Consider the following 27,074-nt stretch of genomic DNA (forward strand, 5'->3'; position numbering starts at 1 on the left):
AAACATCAGTTTATAGTCGATTAAAAAAAAAAACCAAAAGCAGGTTATGCACTTTTCAAAACTGGCCTTTTCATGCCACTAAATTGCCCTTTTGTTGTGACAGGATAATTTTACATCGCTAATCTTGGGTATTTGAGTAGCATGAACCATTACCTAGCAAATATTAAGTACTCGCAAATGAAGAAAACTGGCTCTTGGTTGCCAACAAATAGTATGCATTGTTGAGTGTTTCCCTTTCATAAGTGCATGTTAATGCCATATTACATCTGCCCACTCCGAAGGACACATCCAATCACTTCCTAATATTCTGACAGAACTGGCAACATGTTTAAGTCACTGGTGCTGTTAGCATTGCAAAGAAATGGCCAACTTGGCTTGTTCTTGCAAACTAGTTATCTGTCTGCTAAGAATTTCTCATGGAAAAAGTCGATGGATTCCAAACACAACCTTGGAAATTGCGTAAAGAAAGTAAGCCACCCTGCTGGACATGCAAATGTGTGCTATCACATAAAACGGTTTTCCAACAAAGTGCTATCCCTTGTGCTTTCCTGACCCTCCTCCATCATGAAAGCAGCCCTTTAAACATGGGCTACTACACTTTACACTGCAGCATGTGGTAAAAGAGTCATTATTTGAGTACTGTGCAACATGAGCATCACACTCTGGTTAAGAACAAAAATTTGGGGAACACTTCAGCTCCACGTTTATGGGTATGACGCAATAGCGTTAATGGGTCCCAGCAGCAGCTCCTCTTGCCCACGCAGACACGGACACCGTTTCCATATTTCGTAAAAGTGAACATGACATACACTTAACCAAGTTGTACATATGTGCCTGCGTGGCCTTTGGGTAGTGTGTCTTGACTCGCAACCAAAGGGCCAGGGGTTCAATTACTAATTACATTAATTTTCTTTCCACTGCATTTCATTAACTTTATATACTTGCATGTCCTAATGATGTCATGTTGTCATGTCATGTTGCGGCCTTCTAATCACCAGTTTCTAGCGTTTTAATCACTTTTCAATTCTGCCACATCACATGTCACGTAGCCACCTCTTTGAACAATCCGGACTTTTCGCTGACAACAATGGATGCTGCTGGATTTTCTGTAGGGCAGAACCCGTGAAGCTATCGCTTTAAATGTTTTAGCCAGGTATATTTGTGTAGTTATACGGAGTGCCGTGTACAGGTGCCCACAAAAGTTTTCGGAATGCCGGAATCACGAAAAATGTCAATTTCCTCACTAGCTAGGAGTGCAGCCAAGCACTAAGGGGTGCACTGTGCAGATTGCACAACAAACTACAAAACACCCTTCAGATCATGGCTGCATGCTTGTGCTGCGGAATAATTAGGCTTTGTGTCAATTTTCATGTTCCGAAAACTTTTGTGGGCACCTGTACATACGGCCTAGCTTTAATAGCAGGATCTAAGTGCCAATTAAAAAAAAGGTTTACTTAGAGGCGGCCCACAATCATGCCCGAGGATTCGTCGACCGGGATGTGTTGTCGCCCGTCCTGCGGACGGCGAGAGATCGTATGGTTACATTTCATGACATAACCATGCACTACCGTTTAGGTAGACTTCTATATCCCCCGCATATATTTCTCTCACCAAACCCCAAGAGGTTGCGTGGAGGCAACTCCAAACGAACACCTTCCCCAACCCCGCGATATATGCCCGCATATACCCTGGGGTCTACTCTCCGTCCTGTCAACTATGTGGCCAACATGCCACTCTATCCCACATACTCTGGGCCTGCCCTCAGGACTCCCCTCCGCGAGGTTTGCAGCTCTCGAATCCAGACCAGTGGGAGGCCGCATTGCTCAGTTCCGACTCGAACACAGATCCGGATTGTGACAAGAGCCCTAGAAGTCACCGGACGCCACGGGATCAGGGCCACTTGATGGAACTATAACCCCACACCGACTGCTACCTTGGTCGACGAAAATAAAGTTTATCCTCCTCCTTTAGATAACCCGAATAAGCAGAAGAGTTTATTTCCAATTCTTGCAAACCTATGTACATGACTGCCTCATTTTTCACCTTCGTCTTCAGAGCTGAGGCCGCATATTTCATCTTCCTCGCCTCCAAATGCCCTCCAGAACTGAATTGCAACCTGCAATTAAAGAAGAGAAATACAGCAAAACAAACCTCATGCTAACATGGATGTGCCCATTCAACACTGTTCAGTGTTCCAGAAATAGACCGAACATGCCCAAGTTCAAGCTGTTCACATTTTTTGTCATTACGCACTTGCAGTTCCTACAACTGCAGCTCATTACCACTCAAATCTGTCACTACCCTGAACATGTTTACTGCAATGGAGGAACTTCTGTTCACTGAACATAGTCCACTATTTCTTCCCTCTGCACACAGTGTGGCAAGAAGCTAACAGCAAAGGGACCAAGACATGTTAAAAGATTACGATGGATGTGGGAGGATCTTGCTTCATAACGGTAAAATTAAGCATGACATTACGAGTTTAACAAGAAATCTTAATTTATTCTGCCAAAGAAAATTGCACATAAACACAATACACTGTGTTGCAGTGAAGCCCAGGTACTGCCATACATCCCATCAAAATGAATTCATGTCAGTATGCATATCTTGGCCATTGTTAACACACAGTTTCTCTTTCAAAAAGTGCTTTATATTTTAATCAGTGTTTATTTATTTATTTATTGGAAATACCTGCAGCGCCCGAAGGCATTATTGCAAGGGGGATGAGGATACATAACAGAAGAATAGGCCAGAAAAAAAAAAGAAGAAAAAAAAAGCAATACAACAAAGCATGACACAGCAAGTACAAAATGAATGAAATATGAAACAACAAAAAGACGACGAAAAAAAAGCCAACTGACCAAATGATGCTGGATCAACAAGAACGAAGACCGCGTGATTAAAAAGCCAAAAGAAAGCCAACTGCGCACTCGTATATCCGACAGTTATGCTCCCTTCTTGGGGACGAGTGCAGTTATAGAACAGCGGTAGCCCGCGTAGCATGGCAGTGTGCATCAGTGCTTTCTTGCACAGGCATGGGTAGATGACTGTGAAAGTGCGCACATATTAGCAAAGAACCAACGCAATATTTCTCAAGGTGTGTACTAGCTTCAAATTGCCAAGACTACAATCACACGTATGATACAAGAGTGCCTTCTTGTGGCTGGTGCTACATTTGCCTTCAGTTTCACTAGTCTTTAGTATCACGCTCACTTGCCACTGTTTCCAGCATTGGGGCACAGTTATACATCTGTCCACAAAACTGTTTGGTCTACAGTAGTGCTTACAGTAGATTAAAACAAAAGGTTAGATCCATAGTTTCTGATCAGAAGATATTTTTCAATACCTTCACACTGCTTGAATCTCTGGTAGATAATTATATTCATGAGCAGCACAAGTGCATTCCAAACTTTGAGCATGACTGTAAGGCCGCGCTTCACCAACGCGTACATTTTTTTTTATTCCCTTGGCTTGCGGTCACTGCGGGCCTCCGGTCTACGCTCCCCCCCTACCCGCGTGCCCGCGACCGCCTGTGGTTCTTTAACGTGCACTGACATCGCACAGTACACGAGCCTCTAGAATTTCGCCTCCATCGAAATTCGACCGCCGCGGCCGAGATCGAACCCGCGTCTTTCGGGCCAGCAGCCGAGCGCCATAACCACTCAGCCACCGCGGCGGCTTAGTTTTTCTGTGTGAGATCTTCTCTTTTGAGTTACAGTTCGACTGTCTGTGTGACCCAACTTGTAATGCAGTTTGCCAATGTACATTCTGTAAATATATTTTCTCTTTGTCTTCATCATCTGGCATCAATCATCGTCTGCTCCTTCAACACCGTCGAATTCACGTTTGGAGAGGTCCTGTAGCCCTCCGAACAAACGCAAAGAACCATCTTTGAATTTACTATGACCTTACACACACGCGAGAGCAGTAAAGCTTTGCTCAATTCAGAACGCTGTAGTTGACTGGAACTCAAATAAGCACTCAACACAAATAGTGTGAAGCAAAATTCACTTCTGCTACCGTTGTTATTCCGTGCTTGCCGAAGCTCTTCTGTACCCGCAGCTACCTGCAAAGCTTTGGCTTGTACTTCCTTGACGTCGCACTATGGGATCAAATCTTTTCTTGCCATTATACCTCTGCAATTTGAGCAGGGTTTCAACAGCTCTCACAATTGAGTGAAGTTGACTGTGTTAGTATTTTTTTTATCATTCACACAGAGTTCTGTCTAACATGAATTTGCAAACATACAGTGCTTGAAAACTACATTTAAAATATCAATACAACATTTACAAACAGTGATGCAACGCTACGTTTAACTGCCCTAGGGTAGAAATATACGTGTTCCAAGCCTTCTCAGGTGCATGCAGTCATCTGCCTACGCCAGCCTTGCCTGGTGGGCATGACAACACTGAAAGCATGAGCAATACTGCTTGGTTTTGCCACTACTTTGGCATCACAATGTTACAGAATTCATTGAGTACAAGTGGTTTGATGGTCACACAGTGTGATACCAATAACAAAAGTTGTCATGCTCACTTTTTCAGCGAACTTCTTGCGCTCTTCTCCAGAAAGCTTGTCAGCTTCCACTGTAAGCGAAACAAGAAACGGTTGATTATAGTGATATCTAATAAATAGCCTGGCTTCTGCTCTTCTGTAGCAACTCTCTATACATGTGGCTTAGACAGCATTGTTAAAGAAGTATACTAATGTGAACAAAGCATTTTGCAAAAGTGAATGACACACTATCCTAGCAAAAAGGAACAGCTTCAAAAAGAACTAAAACTTGTTGCGTTAAAACGAGAACTCAAGCCAGGGAGCGGTCAATGTGGTACCTTTCATATCCTTAAACTTGGCAAAAAGTTCCTCAAAGCTCACATCTTCACCATCAGTAGCCATAGCTTCTGTGAACAGCTTCAGGTCTCGATCGGCTGCAAAAGGCAAACAGGTCCTTATCAATGACCCAATGAAACTTCTTAAAGAAAAAAAAATGTACTTACCTTCACCACTATTCCCTGCTGATAGCCTTGGACCCTGATTCGTTGTCCTGCTGGGACCAGGAGCTTCTGCTATATAAAGGAAATACACCAACAGAGATACCACATTGAGCTTACTTGTCTGATAAGCTCAACTGCTTGAGTACTATTGTTTACTTTCCTGCACACACCACAGAAAATGTCTACTTTAACATGAACCATCCAACTCCGACACATTGGTAAATGCAAACTCTTGCAGTGCCACAGCAGTACATGAGCATAACTTTACCATGCAGACATTCTCATCCATCCAGCCTAGATTACATGGAGGTGGCCTTGCATGTGACCGCGGGCTGATAGCCACCTAGCACAGATCATCTCCATTTTGCCTTCTGATGAAATAAATGTTTTGCAATCCAACCAAGCAAAATATGCTTGCTTAGAGATGTGAAGGTTGTGAGCAGGCCTATGCAAGTGTAAAGCAGGTGCTATCCTGCGTGGCAGGAAAACATCTGCCACGTAAAAGACTTCACTTCACAACAAGTAATTGATCATCAGCAGGTGCTATGTGGGATTTATGGGCACATTTTCCCTTCAGAATGCTTATGGTTTATGGGGGTTTAACGTCCCAAAGCGACTCAGGCTATGAGGGACGCCGTAGTGAAGGGCTCCTGAAATTTCGACCATCTGGGGTTCTTTTATGTGCACTGACATCGCACAGCACACGGGCCTCTAGAACTTCGCCTCCATGGAAAATTCAACTGCCACGGCCGGGATCGAACCCGCATCTTTCAGGCCGGCAGCCGAGTGCCATAACCACTCAGCCACCGCGGTGGCTTTTACAGAATGCTTAATATTCCTTGCCAAGTCCATCTCGTTTATCTATATGTTCATACAGAACCTCATATTTTGGGCACTCATTAAGGGGATATGGCAATTTAACCTATTTCTGTTATTTACACCTATATACAATTTTTTTATGCTTATTTCAGAAATTTATTTCATTTTAAGCTAGCTGTGTAGTTGTTGGGTAATAACAACGTAACGTCATCTACACGGCATTGAATAACTATAAAGAAAGTGCAAAAGTTTTTATCTCACCACATTCACAATGCTTTGCTCTGTGCAATAAAGCTATTAGTTCTTTTTTTTTTTGGATGACCAGTACTCACGGACACAAAAGTTAAACTCCAACATGCATATTTATATGCATTAAAAATTGAGATCTTTGCCGGACTTCCCAACGTCTCAAGATTCATATGCAAAAAACAAAATCATTGTACTGCCAGTCGTTAGGAAATGCCAAAGGGATGAGTGATAGTAATCGCAGAAAAAGTGAAAACCGAGAAAATCATCCTTTACGTTTATTACCTTGTTTGCCTCATTTATTGCCTCATATCTTTTGCTTTTGGTCAGATAAATGTGGCACTACAACCAATGGAAGCTCCGATCTTCTGATCCCTCTTCTTCGTGGCGATACTTAAATGGCGGCGCTCTGATATCAGAAGACCGCGGAATTTGCGATGCACCTGGGTCATCTGAAGTGCGATTCGGTCACAATTTTCGATCACCACACATGAAACAAACGTCATTTTCAAAATCTGTACTGCATATTTTGTTGTAATCTTTCGTCATAAGATAGACGAAGGCCTGAGGGCTGCGAAAAAAATAAACTGAGAAATCAAAAATGTTGTCCAAATTGGCCATTTCATTTGCACCACCCCCATTTAAGCTGAACATATACACAAGGCCTCATCAAGTTTGTCTCAAAGGGAGTCTAATGTACTGCCATGGCACTACTTCATGCCCTTGCACTGAACTAGTCTAAATAAGGACCCAAGAGCCATAAAGTCCTTCGACTTCAGAAAACACCACCTCGAAGCAGGCCATTCAGCCACATACACTATATTTAGGAGCGAACTTTATCACTTATTCCTCACACCACCCTGCTGACTGATGCAATCTTGGTACAAGTGAGCATCATTGCCTACCATTTCATTTCCCAAGAGCTAGCTTGCAAGTGCACAAGAGCCAGGTAACACCATTTATGATACATTAAAACTGAAAACTCTGACGACAGGATATGACCACAAATTATGAACGTGCTGGGCATTCGGAACTCCTGGACATTATTTCAATCTGCACACACCACAGGACAGATCGTGCTCAGTCATAGAAAGAGGTGTACAAGAGCAACTGTATCCTTAAAATTAAAAAAAATTGAGTGAACAGCTTTATCACAAACTTGTGCGACTAACAATAAATGCCTGCAACACTAAAACTTGTGCCAGATGGCAATGTACGCACGCATCAACCATGAAATGCCAAAGGATGCTATAGTGGCAACATCCTGATAAAGTTGCAGCACACACAGACAAGGATAAGAGTTGCACCTACTGTTTCTGTCTTATGAACCTAGAGATACTACTAAACATCACTGAGGAAACACAGATCGTATTCAAGTTTGGAAATTTCTTCGCTTTACAGGCATACTTACTGAGTCGACTATACCATGAACAGCAACAGATAGCTCAACAGCACTACAAAATAGTATTGTCATTCCTTTACCTTTCATCTCAAGTTGGGGCCATGGATGTGCATGGAGTGCTTCAATAATCCTCTTGATCCCAGTTGCATCTGGAATAAATAAGAAAGTAAGCTATATGGCAATACCCGTTAATAGCGCACACACTAGATAAGACTCCAATTCCACAAAAACATAGCAGCTGCAAGAAAGCAGACACTCAAGCGAAAGGTTAGTTATTTTTAGACGCTGCAAAAGCATGTCAGAGCAAAGAGGGACACACACACAATTCAGATAAAGATACTAGACTAGGATGGTCTCGTCATTTCTAAAGGGAACAATGCACAGACAAAGGGCAATGGGAGTGGACACAACAGATGCCGACTCTCAACTAATTTATTTGAAAAAGCACAACGTATACATATTTGCAACCAGGGCGCACTCCTACTAAAGCTGGGCCAAGTTACAGCAGATCACTGTAACGCAAGGCAATGGAAGGGGGTGGCTCATAAACGTGTCTGCTCTAGTGAGTTCAGGTCTAACTTATTTCCCTCGTCAACTGATCACAGAGCCTGAACAAAACCTTTGTTTTACTGAAACAAGTAGTGCAGTGAGAGCAACAGCATGCATTCCCTGCAATGCAAGGCTGTGTGAGAATGCAGCATCTTTTAAAGAAGAGCAGTGCTCATGCAAATGGGTATTCACACACCTTTCCGTGTGCCCAGTGTAGTCTGGAATGAGCTGTAGTGTGTAATGCATTGAGAAATAATGTTGCAACATGGAATTTTCACAGTACTTTTGTATCTGTCTGTACACTAAAAGAAAAAACAAATAGTCAGTTGTGTCTGTATTATACAAGACCTACTGAGCTTTATGGGCTTATTAATTAAGTGTACCTAGTGGCATTGGAGATCTTAACAGTGTGCTTTTCAATATGAAATGGTATCTCATTTTTGGTTAGACTGAACAGAGTCTAAAACAGTAGTAGTATATTGGACCGTTCAAGCTTAAGAAAAAACACTACCTTCCTCATCATCTTCCTGACCAGGCCGAGTTTCAATCAACTCACAACTCCGTTCGATGCACCATTCCAAGACATGCTGCCTTGAAAGCCCTGCAATAAAATGTTGTGTCTCAGTACGCTCCAGTTCTACAAAGGTATACGCTGTCCATTAAAGTGGTTGTAAAGTACTATTAAAGGTTGTGTTGATGTTTCAGCAGTTAGAGAGCTGATGAAAAAAAACAGTTCGATGCAAGAATAAATACAACCGCCGCTTTGCAACAAGTAAGGTGAATTTGTGAATGAAATTACGGGTAGAACAAATCTGAGCTGAAGACGTAGTCGTTGCTTGCCTTGGGGTTCCGCAGCAGATGGGCACCGGCCGCAAACGAGGAGCACAACATCGCATTGACATTTTTCAATCCACTTGGCAGCTAGATCCAAGGTGGTTTTCTGGCATGAGACATGTGGCATTCCGTGAGTAGTATTCACATGCGCGCGATGAAGCAGACGCACCCACCTGGTTCGGGTCGAATAGTAGTATAAGGCTGTGAATGTTTTCGTCCGTGTCGTCGTAATCATCCACAGATGCCGACGTCGTGTGAAGGTAGACAGTCGCTGTGTAGTATTTAGTTTCGATCGTCCATGGGAAGGCTTGAGCACCTTCAGAAACACGGACAGGTGCAACCGATACTGGGTGTACGATTTCTGTGAATGCACATACAAAAGCAAAAGGCAATAAGCACCCAAGACAGCAAGGTCTGAAATGATCAGATATGCCACACTTCTGCAAAACATTCGACTACCTAACCTTTTATAAGAACGTCTGTGCTGTCATCACAGCAGCTGACTACAAGACAGCCATCCAACCTTCCGTTCATTCTTGCGGGTCAAAGTCTACTTCAACGGATCCACAGTGTGACATTAGTGACCGCTGCCAATATAGTGACACAATGCGCCTATTTTTCCTATGTCTCACGTCAAGGTAATGTTGGCAATGCAGCCAAAACAGTGCGTTTCAAATGCATGCAACTTCCACCCTTTCGCGGCCTCCACCGCTCCACCGGCGGCAGCAGCGGCAAGTTTTTGAGGCACTAGCGCGAAACTTTACGGCAGCTTCAACAGTAACCCCCGAATGCAGAAATGTAACTTGGCTCGCGCTTGGACTCAACTTCGGCAAGTCGAGTCGAAGCACCAAGGCGGCTTCAGAACGGCCAAGTTGGGTTTCGTGTTTCATAGATGCTCAACCTGACTTGCTTCGTCAAGTTAAGCGCGTGCTTGAAAGCGAGGGCGCATTGCTCGTCTGGGGATGAGAGTATTGAACAATCTATTATAATAATGCCCATTTTGCTCATATAAAACAACGCATCTCGTTCAGCAGTCATAAACAGGCACTAGGTGTGAGTGACCCGCTGAAAATTGCTAACAATAAAAACTACATTTCAGTGCTACCCGCTGCTTCCACTTGATTGACGTTTTTGGCTGGCAACGTGCTCCACATTGAGCCAATCCTAGTTGAGCCATAGCCAGTTTTTCCCATGCTTTTCCTGCTCCCAGCGGAGACCAGCGCCTCAGTTCACGTTCGAGGAAAAGGAATTGTTATTGTGTTTGGTTAACGCACGTCGGAATATATTAGAGTGCAAAAAAACGATGTGTCGTCGCTGGCAAAAAAAAAAACGCCACTTGGAAGGAAATTGCCAGGCTGTTTAACAGCAATCACGGGGCGACCCGACGTGACCCCAATCAGCTCAAGAAATGCTGGGCCAACCAAAACAAAAGTCGAAGGAAGAGGACGCGAGGAAAAAGAGAGATCGCCACAAGACAGGTGAGCGCGGCTTGCCGGCCGTTTACAAATGTTTGTTCCTGCATGCTTTGTATGCCATGGATAAGGGCATGATTATTCTACTTCGGTCGGCGTAAGCAACGTGTACTGGAATGCATAGTTTTTTAGGAACAGTGTGATAACACGTAAATGGGCACGTAATAACGTTTCGGTGCAGTGTACTCTGCTTTATTTACAAATGCAGATGAATGCAGCCTGCGTTAATCGTGTAAATAATGCCCAAGCAGTATCCTGTACAGCCTCCGTAATTTTTAAAAACTACAGAGAATGTTTGCTACATTCAAGTCAGTACGAAGGCATGCGATTTCTGCTGCATAGAAGACTATGATGAGTATGATGAGCGGACAGTGCAGTGGGACGGAGGGCTCGCGCCTGGCCAGCAGCGAACTGACAACGGACGATTTTGCTCGGAGTTGGTACCATTCGCATACTATCGCGCCGCGAAGCCAAATTGGGTGCACCGTAGACCAGACGGTGTCTACACTGGCGACCTTCATGTTCATGAGGAAACTTGCCGCGCTATTGACAGTTGCTTGGTACTATTGAATAACCGGAAGGCTGTACATACAGCTACCTACCTTTACTCATTCCTGGCACTGCTGGGACGGGTGGCACAAAAACGTAGCGAAAACACACAGTTGCATGCATTGGTGTGCCTTTGGTTGCTTTTGTGTGGCACTTCATGAACAAAATATTTTAATGGCGCATTGTCTATAAATTAAGAGTAGCTTCACTGTGTGCGGTGTCTTTTTTCTTTTCAGGAGGAGGGTCAGCTCAATGCACTGTGAGCGCTCAAAGTGAGCAAGTCATTGCTGTTGCCAGCCACATAATGACCAGGGTAGGCAACCAGACTGACTCTGATGGAGGCATCGACCTACCACCAGTGGCAAGTTTGCCTGTTATAAGATTGTTGCAGCCAATGGTGGATGGAGCAGGCAATGAAGAATTCCATTATGCAGGTAAAGAAAGCACTTTGCATGTTGTAGAAAAACAGCACTCCTCTCTTTATATTCCTTTGATGACAACGGCAGCGTGTACTGTCAATTGACGCTGTTTCAATGTTTTTTATTGCCTTGAACCTGCTATGAGGACTGTACAGTTCATGTACAACAAATTATAAAAATCTCATTTAATACAACACTGTGGAAAGCTGCTCTACATGTGGTTGGCTGAATGTTTGTGCAGATAAAGGCTGCATTGGTTGACAGTGCGAAATGATGACCTGCTCCAAGCTGCATGTTGTTGGACAGCACTCTGAAGGCATTTTGTCTTGACGGCTTATATTCATGTGAGTGGTATGCTGTGTTCCTGTAGCGGAAGGCGAGGAGTTGGTTAACCGTCGGACACCGAGGGAGCAAGCATTCAGTGCTGCAACCTGAACTGCATTCATTATGACATTCTCTCCTGATGATGTTTTTGAGTCTTGTTTGCCATTCCTGCCTCACTTTAAACGAATGCCAACTTTAATGCAGTTTCATTATGCATGCACTCCACATAAATTTTCATATTTCTGTGTACTTGTACATGATGGTGCTCCAGGGATAAGGTAACAACATTCTTGTTGTGAATAATGGTGCAGCTTGCCTATGTGTAATGCTCAAAGCCTTTTCGAATTTGGCTGCTAGTTTCAAGGAAATTGTTAGTTTTGCAATGCAGAGGTTTCACTCGAAGCGCATGTTTTCTGTAGCCCTCAGGCTCAGGCTGCAGTATTTGTCACCTTTCTTGTATGCCTCACCTTGGCATTGGTGTCGCATATATGCGGCGAAGCAAGCAGGCAGGCATTACAAGGAAACCTTTGCAAAAAAAATGAAAGTGGATTAGCTCAGCTACTCCAGGATATACAAAGTGAAAGCTGTCGGCGTTCATTGGCATTGACAAAGTTCTAGACGCTGATGATTTTGAAGAAAGGAAGGGCGTATAACTGGCTCCCTGGGCCAGAGGACACGCATGAGTACAAACTAGCAAATATACTAAAATTGAAAAGAAACCCATTGAATGAGCAAAAAAGCTGCAGGTGCACAGTTAGAGGATAACCACATTTGTAAAACTCGGGGCCTGCGTGACTATCACTACTGTATCAGCAGAAAAAAATAAAGTGAGGTCATCAGGCATAATTCAGAGTGAAAGGTGATGAATATGGCAGAACAAAACAGAATGACTAAACTGGGGCCCCCAGAAACAACGGCAGCTATTTGGCGCTGAGAAGGGCAAGTGGTGCCTTATATAAGAACATTATAAAGCTTTCGTTATAATGTCTCTTCACCAATTGACCCAACAATCTGTGCTGTTGAGGCAGACAGCTAATGTGTTGTAAGCTTAGATTTGTCCAACTAATTTTTACCTTTTCTTTATTACAGAAGATGACTGGGAACCTCCGCTCGTGGATGAGCCGCAGTCACCAGCGGCTGCTGTTGGTAAGAGTGGGGCAACTCCAGAAGCAATTGAGCAGGAGAGCAATCTCTTTTTTCCTACTGTGCAACCCGCTGATGCTACCAGCACAGCTGCAGCAGGCTGCAGCAGTGCTACAGTTGCTTCTGGAGCTGCCGCTGGTCCCACTACCGCTGAAGCAGTGGCCACCGGTGACGCTGGCAGGGCTCCAAGAGGGCGGATGGCCCTTTTAGAAAGGTCTCTGGCAGATGAGGACGACTATAGAGTGGCCTTACTGCGCGAAGAGCATGGACTGCGTCTGCAGCTGATGCTAGAGGACCACAACAGTATTCTGCAAGAGCGGCAGGAGAAAAAACTCCTTGATATCCAGAAAAAAAAATTGGAAATCTTAGAAATTGAAAAACAAATCAAACTTGAACAGCTTCGTAGGCTGCGAGAGGCACCAGAATAAACGGTGCCTATGACTGAATGAAACTGGAATGCTGTGTGAATGCTTGCACAAATATTATGTGGCAAATCCACATAACTACACTTCATTTGCACATGTACCGTTTTAAGCACATTACTCGGTGGGAACAGACATACAGCCCCGTCACCACCTTGCATGCAGGTCTGACAAGCTATCGCATAGCAGGAGGCAGGTAGGATGGTTGCGTGGTACTTCTGCTGCTATGGCTATATGGATCTTTGGATGCAAACAGCAATTTATTCATAGAAATACGCATTGCTGTATGCTACAAATATGGCTGCTCTAGGAAGGAAAAATTTCCCCTGGCATTGCTTGCAAAACCAACCAGTAGGGAAAATTGCAGGCCACATTGTTAAAGTTTCCATGTATAAAAAGTCAACAATATTGGCTCACGCAAGTCAACACCACATAAATGCTCAAAGGCCAACACCGCTCTCTACTCCTTCCATTATCTTTGCTGTCTCATCTAACCTAAACCCTCGCAGCTAGTGCCTCCTACTCAAGAACCGAAACCCTTAAAGAATGCGATTCCTCCTATGCCGTCTACAAGGTGGGCCCATAGCTTGAGTCAATACAATGCCACATCCTCCCGCTTTGCTGAAGTAATCTATTGCTTCAAATATATGGCCACCACATTCCTGTGACAAGCCGCACTAGGCATGACAAAAAAAAGACTATAAAGAAGCATGCATCAAAGAAACACTTGCTGATGGCACCCACGTTCTGCTATTTCGAACCCCGCCAAACCATGTAACAATTTCAAAACATGCCAGTTCTCGATGAGTGGAATCAGCACAGTTCCAAGAAGGCCGACTCAAATGCAAAGCCAGATTTAAGCTATGACAGCCAACCAGTAACTGCATGTACAAATCAAAAGAACCGCTAGTCCAAGTGTTTGCATGTAAAAGATTTCACTACAACACTTGCGAGCTGGAAGTAGCTACCTAGTCATATCACAAACCATTCATTGAACCCTCAAACCAAAATGTTGCAAACACTACTGGGGTCATAAATTATCTTTCAGTGGTCCACCATGACTGCGGCAGCAAGGCGTTCCCAAACATCAGTAGTGCCCGCACACAATGATCTCGACTAACTGTTGGTGTTGGCTCATGACGACTCACTTTATGATCTAGGGTTTGTATTCAGCCATGCAAAGCAAGGCACCTAACAAACATCAGGTGCATTTGGCTCGAGAACAATGAATATTGAGTGCAACTGCTCGCAGACAGATTGTGTAGCCTTAGCAACAGTTACAGGAGTTCTATGTACGACCATGACCTTTACACTTGGAAATTAAAAATGCTCACAGGTCACACACTGTAGGTTGGTATGTTTCACCATGACACAACAATGCCTGGAATCCTCTCCGCACATATGCTGCTTCTTTCGCTTCTTCCTCTGTGCCAGTTACTGCCCGTTATGCAACTTTGTTGTAAGAGATTGAGCTGGACGAGGCATGTGGATCATGTCAGGAAGCCCATTTCAGACCTAAAGAATCGACCTTTTGCACCATACAATGACAACAACCAACTCCCACTTTGAACAGAGACGAGAGAGAGCGACAATGAACAACAAACCACTCGAGCATCGTTCCTTGAAAAGAAGGCTCCAGTGTGACAGCTGAAGGTTCGACCGTTCTACACCATCTTGAAAGCAAACCAAATGAAAAGAATACACTCAAGTTTTTTTTTACCTCAATACAGCCAAAAAAAAAAGTGAGAAATTTAATAACTGATTCATAACACACCTCTGTTGGCAAGCCAGAAAACAAAACTTCGCAGTGATCTGGAATTTCATCATTGTAGGCAATTGGGAACGTCTCGTTTTGTTGTAAAAGGGATATTTGAAATTAATGATTGTGCAATGGGTTTTCCGGGCAAAAAGTACAAAGCGCAGAACAGCGTTCACAGACAGTCAACGGTTCCACCAGCACCAACCCGAAGCACGCGCTCGCCGAGAGCAGTCCCGCTGCCACATGGGCACTTCTTTGTCATTACAATTGTGACATAAAAACAAATTTATACTCAACACATGGAAGACATGCAAGAGCCCAAGCTTGAAGTGCAAGCAGGGTGAAAGTAGAAAAGACGAAGTAGCAGAACTACTTGCTGTGAGGAACCTGAATTCCATGCCGCTACCAAAGCAGCCACACAAATGTTTGCTCTGTGGAAAGGTGCACAAGCCCTGCGACTGCTCCACCTAAGGCCTAACTGTTGTACTTTACCAAATCTGGTAATTTTTCACATGCGTGTAAGCAAAGCCGCCAAGACAGCAGCTCTTAAACAAATGAACTGAGCGCCATTAAGACCCTCAGCAGCAGGGTCAACAAGAGCTTTTCTGGTATTCGCCTCCTGCAAGATCAATACAGCGTTCTTGAAAAATAGCATTTGAAATAGAACACTATAGCAAGAAATGCAGAACCTAGAAGTGGAAGAGTAGCAGTTTGTTAATGCAACAAGCTCGCAACTTAAAAGCTTCCGAAGCTGAGAAAAAATTCTAGTGTAAAGGGGTGTATTCGCAGTGAAGGTCTGCGGTCGTAGATCAGAGAGCGTCATGATGAGCACACTCTCAGGAGTCACTCAGGATCCCCAGCTGCACTTCGTCGACCTCTTCGTCCCGCCGCTTGAACTGCTGCTAGTCGTTCCCATTGCTCTAACATTTCTTTAGTTCCTGCACAAAATTTGGGATACGGGTAGCATGAGCAAGTGCGCATTATAAACATGCTTTATTCAAAATGCATGGGACAGTGTTGAGAACTGTGCATTTCTTACCTATGTGAAGCTCTTCTGGATGAGCACCCGTGGTGCCTGCATTCCCGACAAGCTGTCGCTGACAGCATCAACAGGTGGCAGGTGCTCTGGCCGCCTCGCTGCTGTCGTGCTGGTGCGAGCCGGTGGAGCGTCCTGGATGGGAGCGCTTTCAATAGGAGGCTGTGGCTCCTTCATCAAACATGCAAAGTTCTGCAGGGCTGCAAACGCTGTGATGATCACTGCAGCTTGTTTCGGCTTGTGCTGGAGCCCCATATCCAGACAAGGGAAGCGGCGCTTCCAGACACCGAATGTCCTTTCGACCACATTCCGTGTCTTTATGTGGGCTTTTTGGTACCTGCACGTATAAAGGAATACTGCGTTGATTTAATGCCACAGCTCGAAAGTGTGGTCAAGCTTTGTCAACTTTGTCATGCACTGTCATTGGAAACATTAACTAACCTTCCTTGCGGTGAATTTGCACAGTGATTGCGTGGTAATATAGCGCCTAGAATGTAGTGCTACTCTTCATGGAGCATGGAGAACGAAGCTACACTCTTCATGGAGTACAAAGCTACATTATAAAGCAGTACTAAAACAAAATGCTGGGCCTCGATCGCATATTCCGAAGAGAAACATTTCGCTATGTGGGACGCCGTAGTGAAAGGCTCCGGAAATTTCTACCACCTGGCGTTCTTCAGCGTGCAACGACGTCGCACAGTACACAGGCCTCCAGCATTTCGCCTCCATCGGAATGTGAACGCCGCGGCCGGGATCGAACCCGCGTCTTTCGGGCAAGTAATCTTGTGACTGTACGTTCGTAGCACCGCGGGGAAATAAATAAAATGACAGCACGTACATGACGCGAACGAATACGAATGAGCTGAACAGTGGTAACTGTTCAGAGAATTTCAATTTTCATTGCTCACCTGCACATTGATGGAGAGCCGAGTTTGGTTTCAAGCCGAGTTTGGTTTATGAAACACGATGGAGCTCACTTGAGACCGATGGAAGTTAAGTTCGAGCCAAGTTACATTTCTGCATTCGGGGGTAAGCTTCCGAAGCGGTGTGATGATGGTGATAACACCAATAACAGCACCAGTTCATTGCGAAATGGAGCGAAATGGCCAGCGCCGCTTCCAGGCACCCGATTACAAAACAGTTTGAGGCGCCAGCTAGGAACGGGTCATAAAAACTTATTACCCGTTGTCAATCAAAATTCAGAAACAATCAAACATAACACTTAGTTTAGCTTTTAACTTATTTAAGAGCATTTTGCCTGTGTATTTCTATTACGGCCTCTGTTTCACTGATTTTGCTGCCAAGCGCTGATGCAGTTATCAATTATTTCAATTGGTAACTCGCGCATAGCTTATCTTACTGCTCATAGGTGTCGCGACAATCAGTTAACTTCTCATTTTTGGTTCAATTAGAAAGGCAATGCATCGGCAACATGGGTCCCACCGCGAGTATCGCAACTAGTGTGCTTAAAGGTCTTTGGTGGTTGCTCGGAACGCCGGAACGACGCGAAACAAACACACTGGTTACTATGCTGAATGCATATTTGAACTGTCTTTGACGCACTTGCCTTGCGTCTTGTTATAGAGGGCACTGATTTGCTTTCAGCATGTTCAAAAATACATTTCAGAGTGGCTTTTTGTCAATACTGTACAGCATCGGAAGCAAGCCACTGCAAATCTGGGATAAGAAGGTAAGGTGCGCATCGAAGTGTCCGCGATGCATTGTGTAGATCAGAATATGTTGGTTTTCGTAATATTCTTGTAACTTAGCTGCCTGAAATGTTCGCAGGTTAGAAATGGGCACATCAAAAGAATTACTGACAACGACATTCAGTCCTTCGTGCTCGAAATTCTCGGTACAAACGTGAGGTAAGAGCTCCAGCTGATTGAATTTGACTGGCATAATCAGTACCCGCCTTTGTACTGCTTTACTTAAACATGCTCTGATTTCCTTGCCGTCTGTTCTCTTCCCGGACGTTAGCACAACTTTCATCACGTGTCCTGCCGATCCTAGGAAGACGCTCGGCATCCGGCTTCCTTACCTCATCATGATTGTCAAGAACATGAAGAAATATTTCACTTTTGAAGTGCAGGTAATCAGCTGGAGATTTGGCTGCCCGGTTGATTCTTGATGCCGCTTTACGCTGTGCTTTCTTAATGCGAGATTTTTCTACTGAGGTCACCACTTGATCGAGTATGACTGAAAATGAAATGACCAGCGCAACTACAATAACGTCGGTGCCCGTGCTATAGCAACTAGATTACGGATATGAATAATAAACGGATTTAATGATGACGAATTTTATAGTTAGTTTCAGCTGTGCAAGTAACCTATCAGTATAGTATAAAGCAACGAAATTGTGACATTCAGGCCAAGCCTTCTTCTTGGTGCTTATGAACACCAAAAGTTGCTAAAATGGACGGCCAACAAGAAACATGGCTTTTAGCTTTTTTGGCGTGTTGATTGTTGGCCTTTTACGTATTTTATTTTATCATTTGCAGCTTTCAAGATCATGCCTTTCATGGGTTGTGAACAGTTTCACTTGTGAGCAATCTACTGAGATGACCATGAAGCTGTATATACAGCCAGGCCTCATTAATATGACCCACGTCAGAATAGACGACTTGAATTATGTACAATTTTTCTGAGCACCTAATTTTTTCTGTGCATTTTTCCCCCGTTATATGGAAACTCGCTGTGCGTATAATGAACAGGGAATGGAAAGCGATAAAAACAAAATGTCAGCTTCTCCAACAGAATTTTCATCCATGTATTTTGAGTGCTAGAAACCAGCGAAAAGCAGTGCAAAAGTGCAAATTGACGAAATGATGGCATTCTTTCATGCTTTCGTGCTTTCCAGTGTTGTGGTACCTTGTGGACAGGCGTTAGCATTCGTCATATTGCATGAATGGTCGCTCAGCAGGCTCTTTCTGCAGCTTGTTATGTTGAGAGCCTCCTTCAGCAGCTGTGCGCCAAGCGAGTACAGATAGTACTAACAGTTTCCATTAAATGAGCAGTCATGCTAGTAGGTATGTCATCATGCCATGAGATTCCATCATGCATGTCATAGACCACTAGGCACTTTCAAACTGCATCACATTATTTTAAAAATAATGGCGACCAGGATAACAAACTTGGTGCTGCTAAGATTTTGTCTAATTGCCACTTCACTCCCTGCAACCAGCACAGAAGCAGACATCTTTTTTTTTTTTCTAAATATTTTTTCCCTTCATGATTCATTATTGCGGATGTCCTGCTTAATGGACAGTTTTGCCATGCGTATGCACACACACACATACCTCTCTCTCTCTCTCCTTTGCTAAGATATTATTGTGGGATAGCCTCATCTTAAGCAAGGGATGTTCAAGTAAGTTTTGCCACCTGGGTGATGAGTTTTTCATTAATTGGTGGAGCCGAAAATTTTCAACTGATAGTTTGGAATGTTGTTTCTCCAATGAGCACAATGGAGGGGTGGCTGCGGGGCGGGATTCATCAAATGCTGGCATTACTTTACAAAGTTTCAGGGACTTTGGTTGACACCAGTAGAGGACTTCACCTTGCAGTCCTGACTGCACCATTTGACTTCCGGCTGTCTCCCAAAATGAAGGGATAGTTGAAGTGTGCATACTTTGTATCGCACAAGAGGCCATGAATGCATCTGGGAAAAAATTGGCAGTGGTTTAGCTCTGGTTAAACCTAAAAAAACGCGATAGCTACAGCTGGCCAAGTGGAACTTGCTCAGTTGAATTGCAAAGTCAGTCTTTCGCCGCTCCGTTTCGCTGGGCGTTCCTTCTTCATCTTCTTCCCTCTGGACACGGCGCATGCGCACAGCTGTGGCAGCTCGGTTTCGCCGGTGCACCGCGCTGCCGGCAGCTGCTCCACACCACGTGACAGCGTGGCGCGCAGCCACAGGGTGGCGGTGCCGCCACACTGAAGGCTCGAAATGCTACCGTAATGTAGCTATCACTACAAAACCGAACGCTCGACTTTCATTTGAATATAACACCTTTTGTTCCACTACTTGAGTCATGGCCATGGTGTAAGTATATTCTTACACTGTCATCTTAATGTATGTTTAGTTTGATTTCTTTACAACTGGCCAAGCAAACCAGGGTAAGACAGGCAAAAGATGTTATACACACCTGCTGGCAGAGACCTGTCCTCCCTAAGCAATATCATCAAGACAACCGTGATATTACAAGGTTATGTCATCATCATCAGCCTGGCTACGCCCACTGCTGGGCAAAGGCCTCTCCCATGCTTCTCCAATTGACCCTGTCCTGTGCCAGCTTCGACCACCATATGCCCGCAAACTTCTTGCTTTCATCTGCCCACCTAACTTTCTGCTGCCCCCTGCTACGCTTGCCTTCTCTTGGAATCCACTCCGTTACCTTTAAGTACCAGTGGTTATCTTGCCTCCACATTACATGCCCTGCCCAAGCCCATATCTTCCTCTTGATTTTGACTAGGATGTCATTGACCTGCATTTGTTAATGACAGAACCAGAAAAATTGCACGCAGGATAATTGACAAATGTGGTAAAAAAGCAATATTGTTATCAGCTCACACAACACAAGAATCTAACGATAACTCAAAAGAGGCTACCCATGAATGATGGGTAATACAACTCACAACAGTGGCTTAGTATGGTTGATGATGTTACTACTTCTGTAAAAGGGGTGAAATAAGCTACCTGAAGACTTCTAAACATGTGATCACAAATTTTGTGAGGTGGCATGTTTGCATGGTTATGCACTAGCAGAAAAAGGGGCAAAGTGCAAATTAAGAAATGGGCGGCACAAGCACTGGTACCATCCGGTTCTGTCTCATGTCCCAATTCCTTTTTTTCTGTCCTATTTTCTTTCAGTTGTGGGCACAGAATTCCAAAAAAGTTATTACTTGCTAGGCCTCAGAAATACCTAGGTGTGCCAATATCTTGGCTAACTATTTATTATACACTACTTTGCATATTCAAAAAAAAAATTGTTGCATAATGTGGTAAAGCACTCAACTGTAGCTAGTAAGAATTCGGAAGATTATTACTGTGTTCTGGACTTCTTATATGCCATGTGCTCAGCCCATAAAAAGAAAATAATAAATAAATGCAGGCAGAGGACATTATGCTGTTGACTGTTATCTTCTCTTTATTGAAGTGCTTTCAGGTGTGCCAATAGATGCTCTTACTGTGCAGATCCTAGATGACAAAAATGTCCGTCGACGTTTTCGTGCTAGCAACTTCCAAAGCACAACAAGGGTGAAGCCATTCATCTGCACTATGCCTATGCGCCTGGATGAAGGCTGGAACCAGATTCAGTTCAATCTAGCAGACTTCACACGTCGTGCTTATGGAACCAGCTATGTGGAAACATTACGAGTGCAGGTATGAAAGTTGCTTTCTTGACGATTGTACATAATTTTAGCATTGCATTTACTCTCTCCTGTTGCAGCTTCCTGTTTAAATTTTGTGTGGGTATGAAGTTATGGGGCCATTTATATTGTGAATATAGCATGTGACTTTTGCAAAATTTGTGCTCTTGATCTTGTGGCTTGTTCTTGATCATGGTTTCTTGTGGTAATTGTGTGCATTGTACACCACTATCTCTTATGTTATAATGGGAACTACGGGGACAACTTGCACAGGTAAATTATTGCAACTAATTGAAACCTGCGATTGCTTAAAATTTGTCTTGGATCTTTTCAGATACATGCGAACTGCCGCATTCGGCGAGTGTACTTCGCAGACCGCCTCTACTCTGAAGATGAGCTGCCTGCCGAGTTCAAGCTTTACTTACCAGTCCAGGCTAGGGCTAAAGTATGAGTTCCTTGTCATGTGCTCAGCACTACTGTAATCCTTTTGTAAGCTCTTTTGTGCCCATGATTAAAAGGGTAGGGAGCATTTTGTTGCCATGATTCTTGGGCCAAAGGGTAGGTGTGGTGCTAAACATAAACAAAAGGAAGCTGTTTTCAGATAGCAATTCCTCAACCGCCACACCTAGTGGCCAACCCTGAAAGCTCCGACAATGTTTGATGAGACATCAATCCTACCGGGCCCTCCCCTGCCCACCGCCAGCCATCGTCCCTGTGAACGGACGCGTTTCGCGAGCTCTAACTTTGTTGTGCACTTCGTTTCATTCAGCTGTCTCATATCCATGTCTCAAGATCCTTAGCCCTTGTCACGTAGTTTTCTTTGGTACAAGCGGGGTTTATATTTATGTCGTGTTGTCTTTCATGTCAAGTGGCGTCTTACCACTGAATGCTACTGAGTATGTGTGTAATTAGGTTCCAGTTACAGTAGTAATTATAAGTAAGTACCAAAGTGCATATTGGCACGTGTCAGTGGCTCGCGCTGGCATGCAGCAGCCAGCAGAAAACCCCCACGATCTGATGTACGCTGGTGCTTCAACAGACGGCACGCGAGCAGTATAAAGTGCGTGTCGTCTTCATTTCTCAGTGCAGAACCTGCGTTCGGGTGGAACGCTTGTTTGTGGCTTCAGCGTTCACCGTACGGCGGCGGCTATCGCAGTATAAATTGCGTCTTCATTTCATTTCTCAGTGCGGAAGCACCCCAGAGGACCGCAGGCCGCTATCGGTTCTCTGCTACATCTCGCTCTGCTTGGAACGTAACCAGCCTCGTACCTGTGCGGCAATTTAGGGAATCAGGCACGTCGTTCTAAGCGAAGCCGCTCACTTACTATTGTGGAAACTTCTTTGAAGTCACAGACACTCACAGTCCATCATGGGAAGTGGAAAAGTCGCCTCGTACCTGTGCGGCAATTTAGGGAATCAGGCACGTCGTTCTAAGCGAAGCCGCTCACTTACTATTGTGGAAACTTCTTTGAAGTCACAGACACTCACAGTCCATCATGGGAAGCGGAAAAGTGGCAAGAAGTTCCGCCGTGCAGTCGGTGATTACGTAGTGGTGCCAGCTGCATGCGGCGACCACCGAAAACCCCCGCGATCTAGTGTACGCCGCTGCCCCAAGAGACTGCACGCGTACAGCATGAAGTTAATGAAGTGCGCGTCGTTTTGTTTCAGTGTCTATGTAGTTTGTGTATGATGGGAGACCCGCTGAAGGGACCCATTACCGGTATCACGTCATACCCTTAAGCCGGTGCTTAAGTGCCCCCCTTAATTCTTTTATTGCGATAGCATTTAGGTTGCAGTCTTCATGGGCGTCCAGAAGGGGGGTCCCCCGCCTGCCTCCCCTCCTTCCTCCCATTGAATTTCACATATTTTTTCATGCACTAGCAGAACAGAACTACACAGCTCGGTTAGCCCGCTTAGGTTCCACATATCCATATGAAACACTGGTGTGAAACGCCCTTCAGGATTTTGAGCCAACTTTGCACGTTACACACTATGGCTGCTGACGAAGCCGTCATCATGTTTGGTCCACAGAAGAGTTGTCACATTGTGTGAACCGATTATGCGATTGTAAGCAGAATTCTATTGGTGTCACATAGACGGTGGGGCCAGCTTTCCCTCTAGGTAATATTTAGAAACTCTATGCACAGCATGTACGGAGCAAGACCTACTAGTTCAGTAGGTCTTGGTATGGAGCTTCGTCTGCTCAGCTCGTGTCGTTCCGTTGCACTAGCATTGCCAACTCTGCTCTTTATTTTGATGTCCTGCAATAAAATATGGTAACTGTACATCGCAGAAAATTGGCATAAAAGCAGATACGCATAAATGACCACCGAATTTGCCCATGGCGATAGAGGCCTTTCTCTTCATACCGTCAAATATAGCGAACCGTGGGAAATATTTTTTTGTGCATTTAAAAGACACTTTTTAGAACAAAATAAAAAAATGTTGGTTCGTAAAATGCTACATTAAGAAGCTTCAATTTTCGCATTGTGAAAAACTAATGTTTCATTGGTGCAGTCTGCTATTGGTGGATGCGCCGTATGTCCGTGCATAGGATATGTTCGTGCCGGGAGAACCTTGCCTGAGCCCTCGCTTTTCTGTGAGAAACTATTTTGCGCACGCTATATGCTGGCTCTTGGCATGTTCTCGTGCTGCGTTTACAGATTTTGCCAAGAAAAACGCCAATTAGGAAGCGCAAACATCTCCTACCACAAGTTAGTGACGGCCATGTTCATGTTGACAAGTGCAACATGCAGGTATTTGCGTGAATTCATGAAGGTGGAAGTCGTTCCTGCATGCAATGTGCGGCCACCGCCAGTCTTCAAACTGAACCAAGGACAATCCTTGCTGGGTACAGTTAACATAAGTTGCGCTTGTCGAAGTACTTTGCGCTTTTAAAGTGTCTCCAAGACTCCCATGAGAAATGGGCAGAGTGGTCACAGCAGCAGACTGTCGAGTTCTCGGTTCACAAAAAAAAAGAAATAAACTTGTTCCCTTCTTTCACATTTCAATGCACCAGTAGCGCAGGTACCCGCTGAGCAAAACCCAGCTTGCGTAAATAGCTCCCAGTGAAGGGTCAAACGGAATTTAGGCCTAGCAGGCACCAGACACTGCTCCATAGAGAAAGCTTACATCCAGCATGGACGCCCAAGGCCCAAGGCTTGCTAGGAAGACAGCAAACCGGCTTGACATCTAGTGGCTTGTTGACTGCCGCGGATTAATTTTTTGGTTGTTTTGTTTTCAGCACTGTAGGTTTTACTGATGTTTTATGCGCCTTGTGGTGTAGTGCAGCTACGCACGCAGTTCATGTGAGATCCGAATGCGCTTGCATAAACTCGGAAGTGAGCTGAGCACATTCTCTGGTGACTGCTAGGCTTAAATTTCGTTTGCCCCGTCACTGGGAGCCATTTATGCAGCAAGCTGGGTTTTGCTCAGCGGGAACGTGTACATTAAAATGTGAAAGAAGGGAACAAGTTTTTTGAAGCTATAGCTTCACTACGCCATGTAAATCCAAGGTCACCGGGCTGAGGTTGTGAGTTAGTGCGCATGCGCCGAGCAACAGATGCGGAGCGCAAGACGTCAGAGTTGCGCCGACTCCGCAGCCTCGCGTTGCGCATGCGCAGTAGCTACAGGTGCGCGTCATTGCTCGGCCACTTTGTAAACTGAGGGTGCGAAGCGGGAAGTTCGCGTGTATACTGCGACCGACATCAACGGCCAATTCGGGAAGCCGCGTCCACGGATCCCGAAGTTGGGGCGTGGTACAAGGCAAGTCGACAACGAGCCCAAGAAGTCAGGAATGACAAGCGCGCGGCCGAGACGCCGGAACGAGAACGGCTCGCCAAACGACGCCGTCAAGAGGCGGAGAAACCGCTGTGACAAACCACGTCTTCTTCGGGTCAGCTATCGCGTACAAACTAGGTTTAACCGGAGCTAAACCATCAGCATTTTTTTAATGAACTGAGAACTCGACAGTCCGCTGCTGTGACCACTCAGCACATTTCTCGTAGGAGTCTCGGAGACACTTTAAAAGCGCAAATTTAGGAACGTCGACAAGCGCAACTTATGTTAACCATACTCGCCGAGAATTGCGTTTGATTCATTTCGAATACTGGCGGTGGCCGCGCATAGCATGCAGGAACGACTTCCACTTCATGAATTAATTCACGCAAATACCCGCTTGTTGCACTTGTCAGCGTGAACACGGCCGTCACTTGTGGTAGGATAGGTTTCGCTTCCTAATTCATGTTTTTCTTGGCAGAATTTGTAAACACAGCACAGGACATGCCAAGAGCCGGCAATTAGAGCGCGCAAACTAGTTTCTCATAGAAAAGCGGAGGATCGGGTTATTTCTCGCGGCACGAACATATCCTTTACACGGACATAGTGTTGGGATTCAGGTAGCGTGACTGGGCCGGAGAAGAGACGAGGACGATCGGAGGAAGAAAACTTGGAAAACTTTATACAAAGACTTTACATAATGTACAAGTACGGGCAACTGAGAGTGCTTCTCAGTAAAGAGAGCTTCTTAGAAGTCGGGAGTCTCTCCCAGCAAAGGGTATTTCTCAAGAGGGGGGGCTCTCTTCTGGTACCAAACCAGCAGCTCGTTAAATACTCTTCGTATTCCCCAGATCCCTAGCTGGGGAATACACTTCGAAGAATGATGTCCGATCACACGATGGCACTGATGGTACCACCCACGGCAGGGCGGTCCTGATGTTCTCTCGCAGCTCGGTCGAGGGAAAGGGAACAGGACCCGGTCACGTTGTCGTCCACGCGGCCTCCAGGTGGGCGCGCACGTGGGTCCGGACTGCGCCCATGTGGAACCGGAAGGCGCCTGCGTGACACAGGGATGCGGGCTGTCTCCCAGCAGGGGTTGAAAGATCTTGTACTGATGACCGGAACGCGAAACCTCTGTCGAAGGCGCAGCTCTCGGGCAATTGTTCAACCCCAGCGTGACAGAAGAGGGCAACACTGATCTTGTACTTCGTCGTCTGATGACCGGAACGTGGGGACGCTATTATCGTCGCTGCACCCTATGGCATGTTCGAACACGTGGGGACGCTATTATCGTTGCTGCACCCGATGGCCTGTTCGAACACGAGGGGACGCTATTATCGTCGCTGCACCCGATGGCCTGTTCGAACACGTGGGGACGCTATTATCGTTGCTGCACCCGATGGCCTGTTCTAACACGAGGGGACGCTATTATCATCGCTACACCCAATGGCCTGTTCGAACACGTGGGGACGCTATTATCGTTGCTGCACCCGATGGCCTGTTCGAACACGTGGGGACGCTATTATCGTTGCTGCACCCGATGGCCTATTCGAACACGTCGGGACGCTATTATCGTTGCTGCACCCGATGGCCTGTTCGAACACGTGGGGACGCTATTATCGTTGCTGCACCCGATGGCCTATTCGAACACGTGGGGACGCTATTATCGTTGCTGCACCCGATGGCCTGTTCGAACACGTGGGGACGCTATTATCGTCGCTGCACCCGATGGCCTGTTCTAACACGAGGGGACGCTATTATCATCGCTACACCCAATGGCCTGTTCGAACACGTGGGGACGCTATTATCGTTGCTGCACCCGATGGCCTGTTCTAACACGAGGGGACGCTATTATCATCGCTACACCCAATGGCCTGTTCGAACACGTGGGGACGCTATTATCGTCGCTGCACCCGATGGCCTGTTCTAACACGAGGGGACGCTATTATCATCGCTACACCC

General features: G+C 45.3%; 2 protein-coding genes and 1 long non-coding RNA gene across 3 annotated transcripts; 2 read left to right on the forward strand and 1 right to left on the reverse strand.

The window, feature by feature from the left end:
* Positions 1-1,966: 1,966 nt before the first annotated feature.
* On the reverse strand, positions 1,967-9,619 carry LOC144125841 (alpha- and gamma-adaptin-binding protein p34-like). Its single transcript, XM_077659563.1, has 9 exons — positions 9,309-9,619; positions 9,018-9,205; positions 8,851-8,950; positions 8,522-8,611; positions 7,542-7,610; positions 4,998-5,066; positions 4,833-4,928; positions 4,537-4,586; positions 1,967-2,116 (listed from the first exon to the last, which is right to left on the reverse strand). The coding sequence occupies exons 1-9, from the start codon at positions 9,376-9,378 to the stop codon at positions 2,033-2,035; spliced, it is 816 nt and encodes a 271-aa protein (XP_077515689.1). The 5' UTR covers positions 9,379-9,619; the 3' UTR covers positions 1,967-2,032.
* A 4-nt stretch (positions 9,620-9,623) lies between these two features.
* Positions 9,624-11,600, forward strand: LOC144125842 (uncharacterized). The gene is made up of 3 exons (XR_013313430.1): positions 9,624-10,322; positions 11,102-11,299; positions 11,526-11,600. It is a non-coding gene; the product is annotated as an uncharacterized LOC144125842 (long non-coding RNA).
* A 5,827-nt stretch (positions 11,601-17,427) lies between these two features.
* LOC144125843 (cilia- and flagella-associated protein 20) lies at positions 17,428-21,866 on the forward strand. Its single transcript, XM_077659564.1, has 5 exons — positions 17,428-17,658; positions 17,757-17,836; positions 17,949-18,060; positions 21,160-21,348; positions 21,670-21,866. Exons 1-5 carry the CDS (start codon positions 17,575-17,577, stop codon positions 21,784-21,786), a joined length of 582 nt encoding a protein of 193 aa, XP_077515690.1. The 5' UTR covers positions 17,428-17,574; the 3' UTR covers positions 21,787-21,866.
* Positions 21,867-27,074: the final 5,208 nt, after the last annotated feature.

This window comes from Amblyomma americanum, chromosome 3, assembly GCF_052857255.1.
Source record: "Amblyomma americanum isolate KBUSLIRL-KWMA chromosome 3, ASM5285725v1, whole genome shotgun sequence".
Taxonomy (NCBI): Eukaryota; Metazoa; Arthropoda; class Arachnida; order Ixodida; family Ixodidae; genus Amblyomma; species Amblyomma americanum.

Bases quoted from the DNA above. Each gene is read 5' to 3' on its own strand.
- LOC144125841 (XM_077659563.1), bottom strand. From the start codon at position 9,378: ATGAACGGAAGGTTGGATGGCTGTCTTGTAGTCAGCTGCTGTGATGAC. The intron at 8,951-9,017 runs GTGGGTGCGTCT...GTCTCATGCCAG, and splicing joins TACTATTCGACCCGAACCAG to AAAACCACCTTGGATCTAGC. The intron at 2,117-4,536 runs GTGAGCATGACA...CTTTAATTGCAG, and splicing joins GCAAGAAGTTCGCTGAAAAA to GTTGCAATTCAGTTCTGGAG.
- LOC144125843 (XM_077659564.1), top strand. From the start codon at position 17,575: ATGTTCAAAAATACATTTCAGAGTGGCTTTTTGTCAATACTGTACAGC. The intron at 17,837-17,948 runs GTAAGAGCTCCA...CCCGGACGTTAG, and splicing joins ATTCTCGGTACAAACGTGAG to CACAACTTTCATCACGTGTC. The intron at 18,061-21,159 runs GTAATCAGCTGG...CTTACTGTGCAG, and splicing joins ATTTCACTTTTGAAGTGCAG to ATCCTAGATGACAAAAATGT.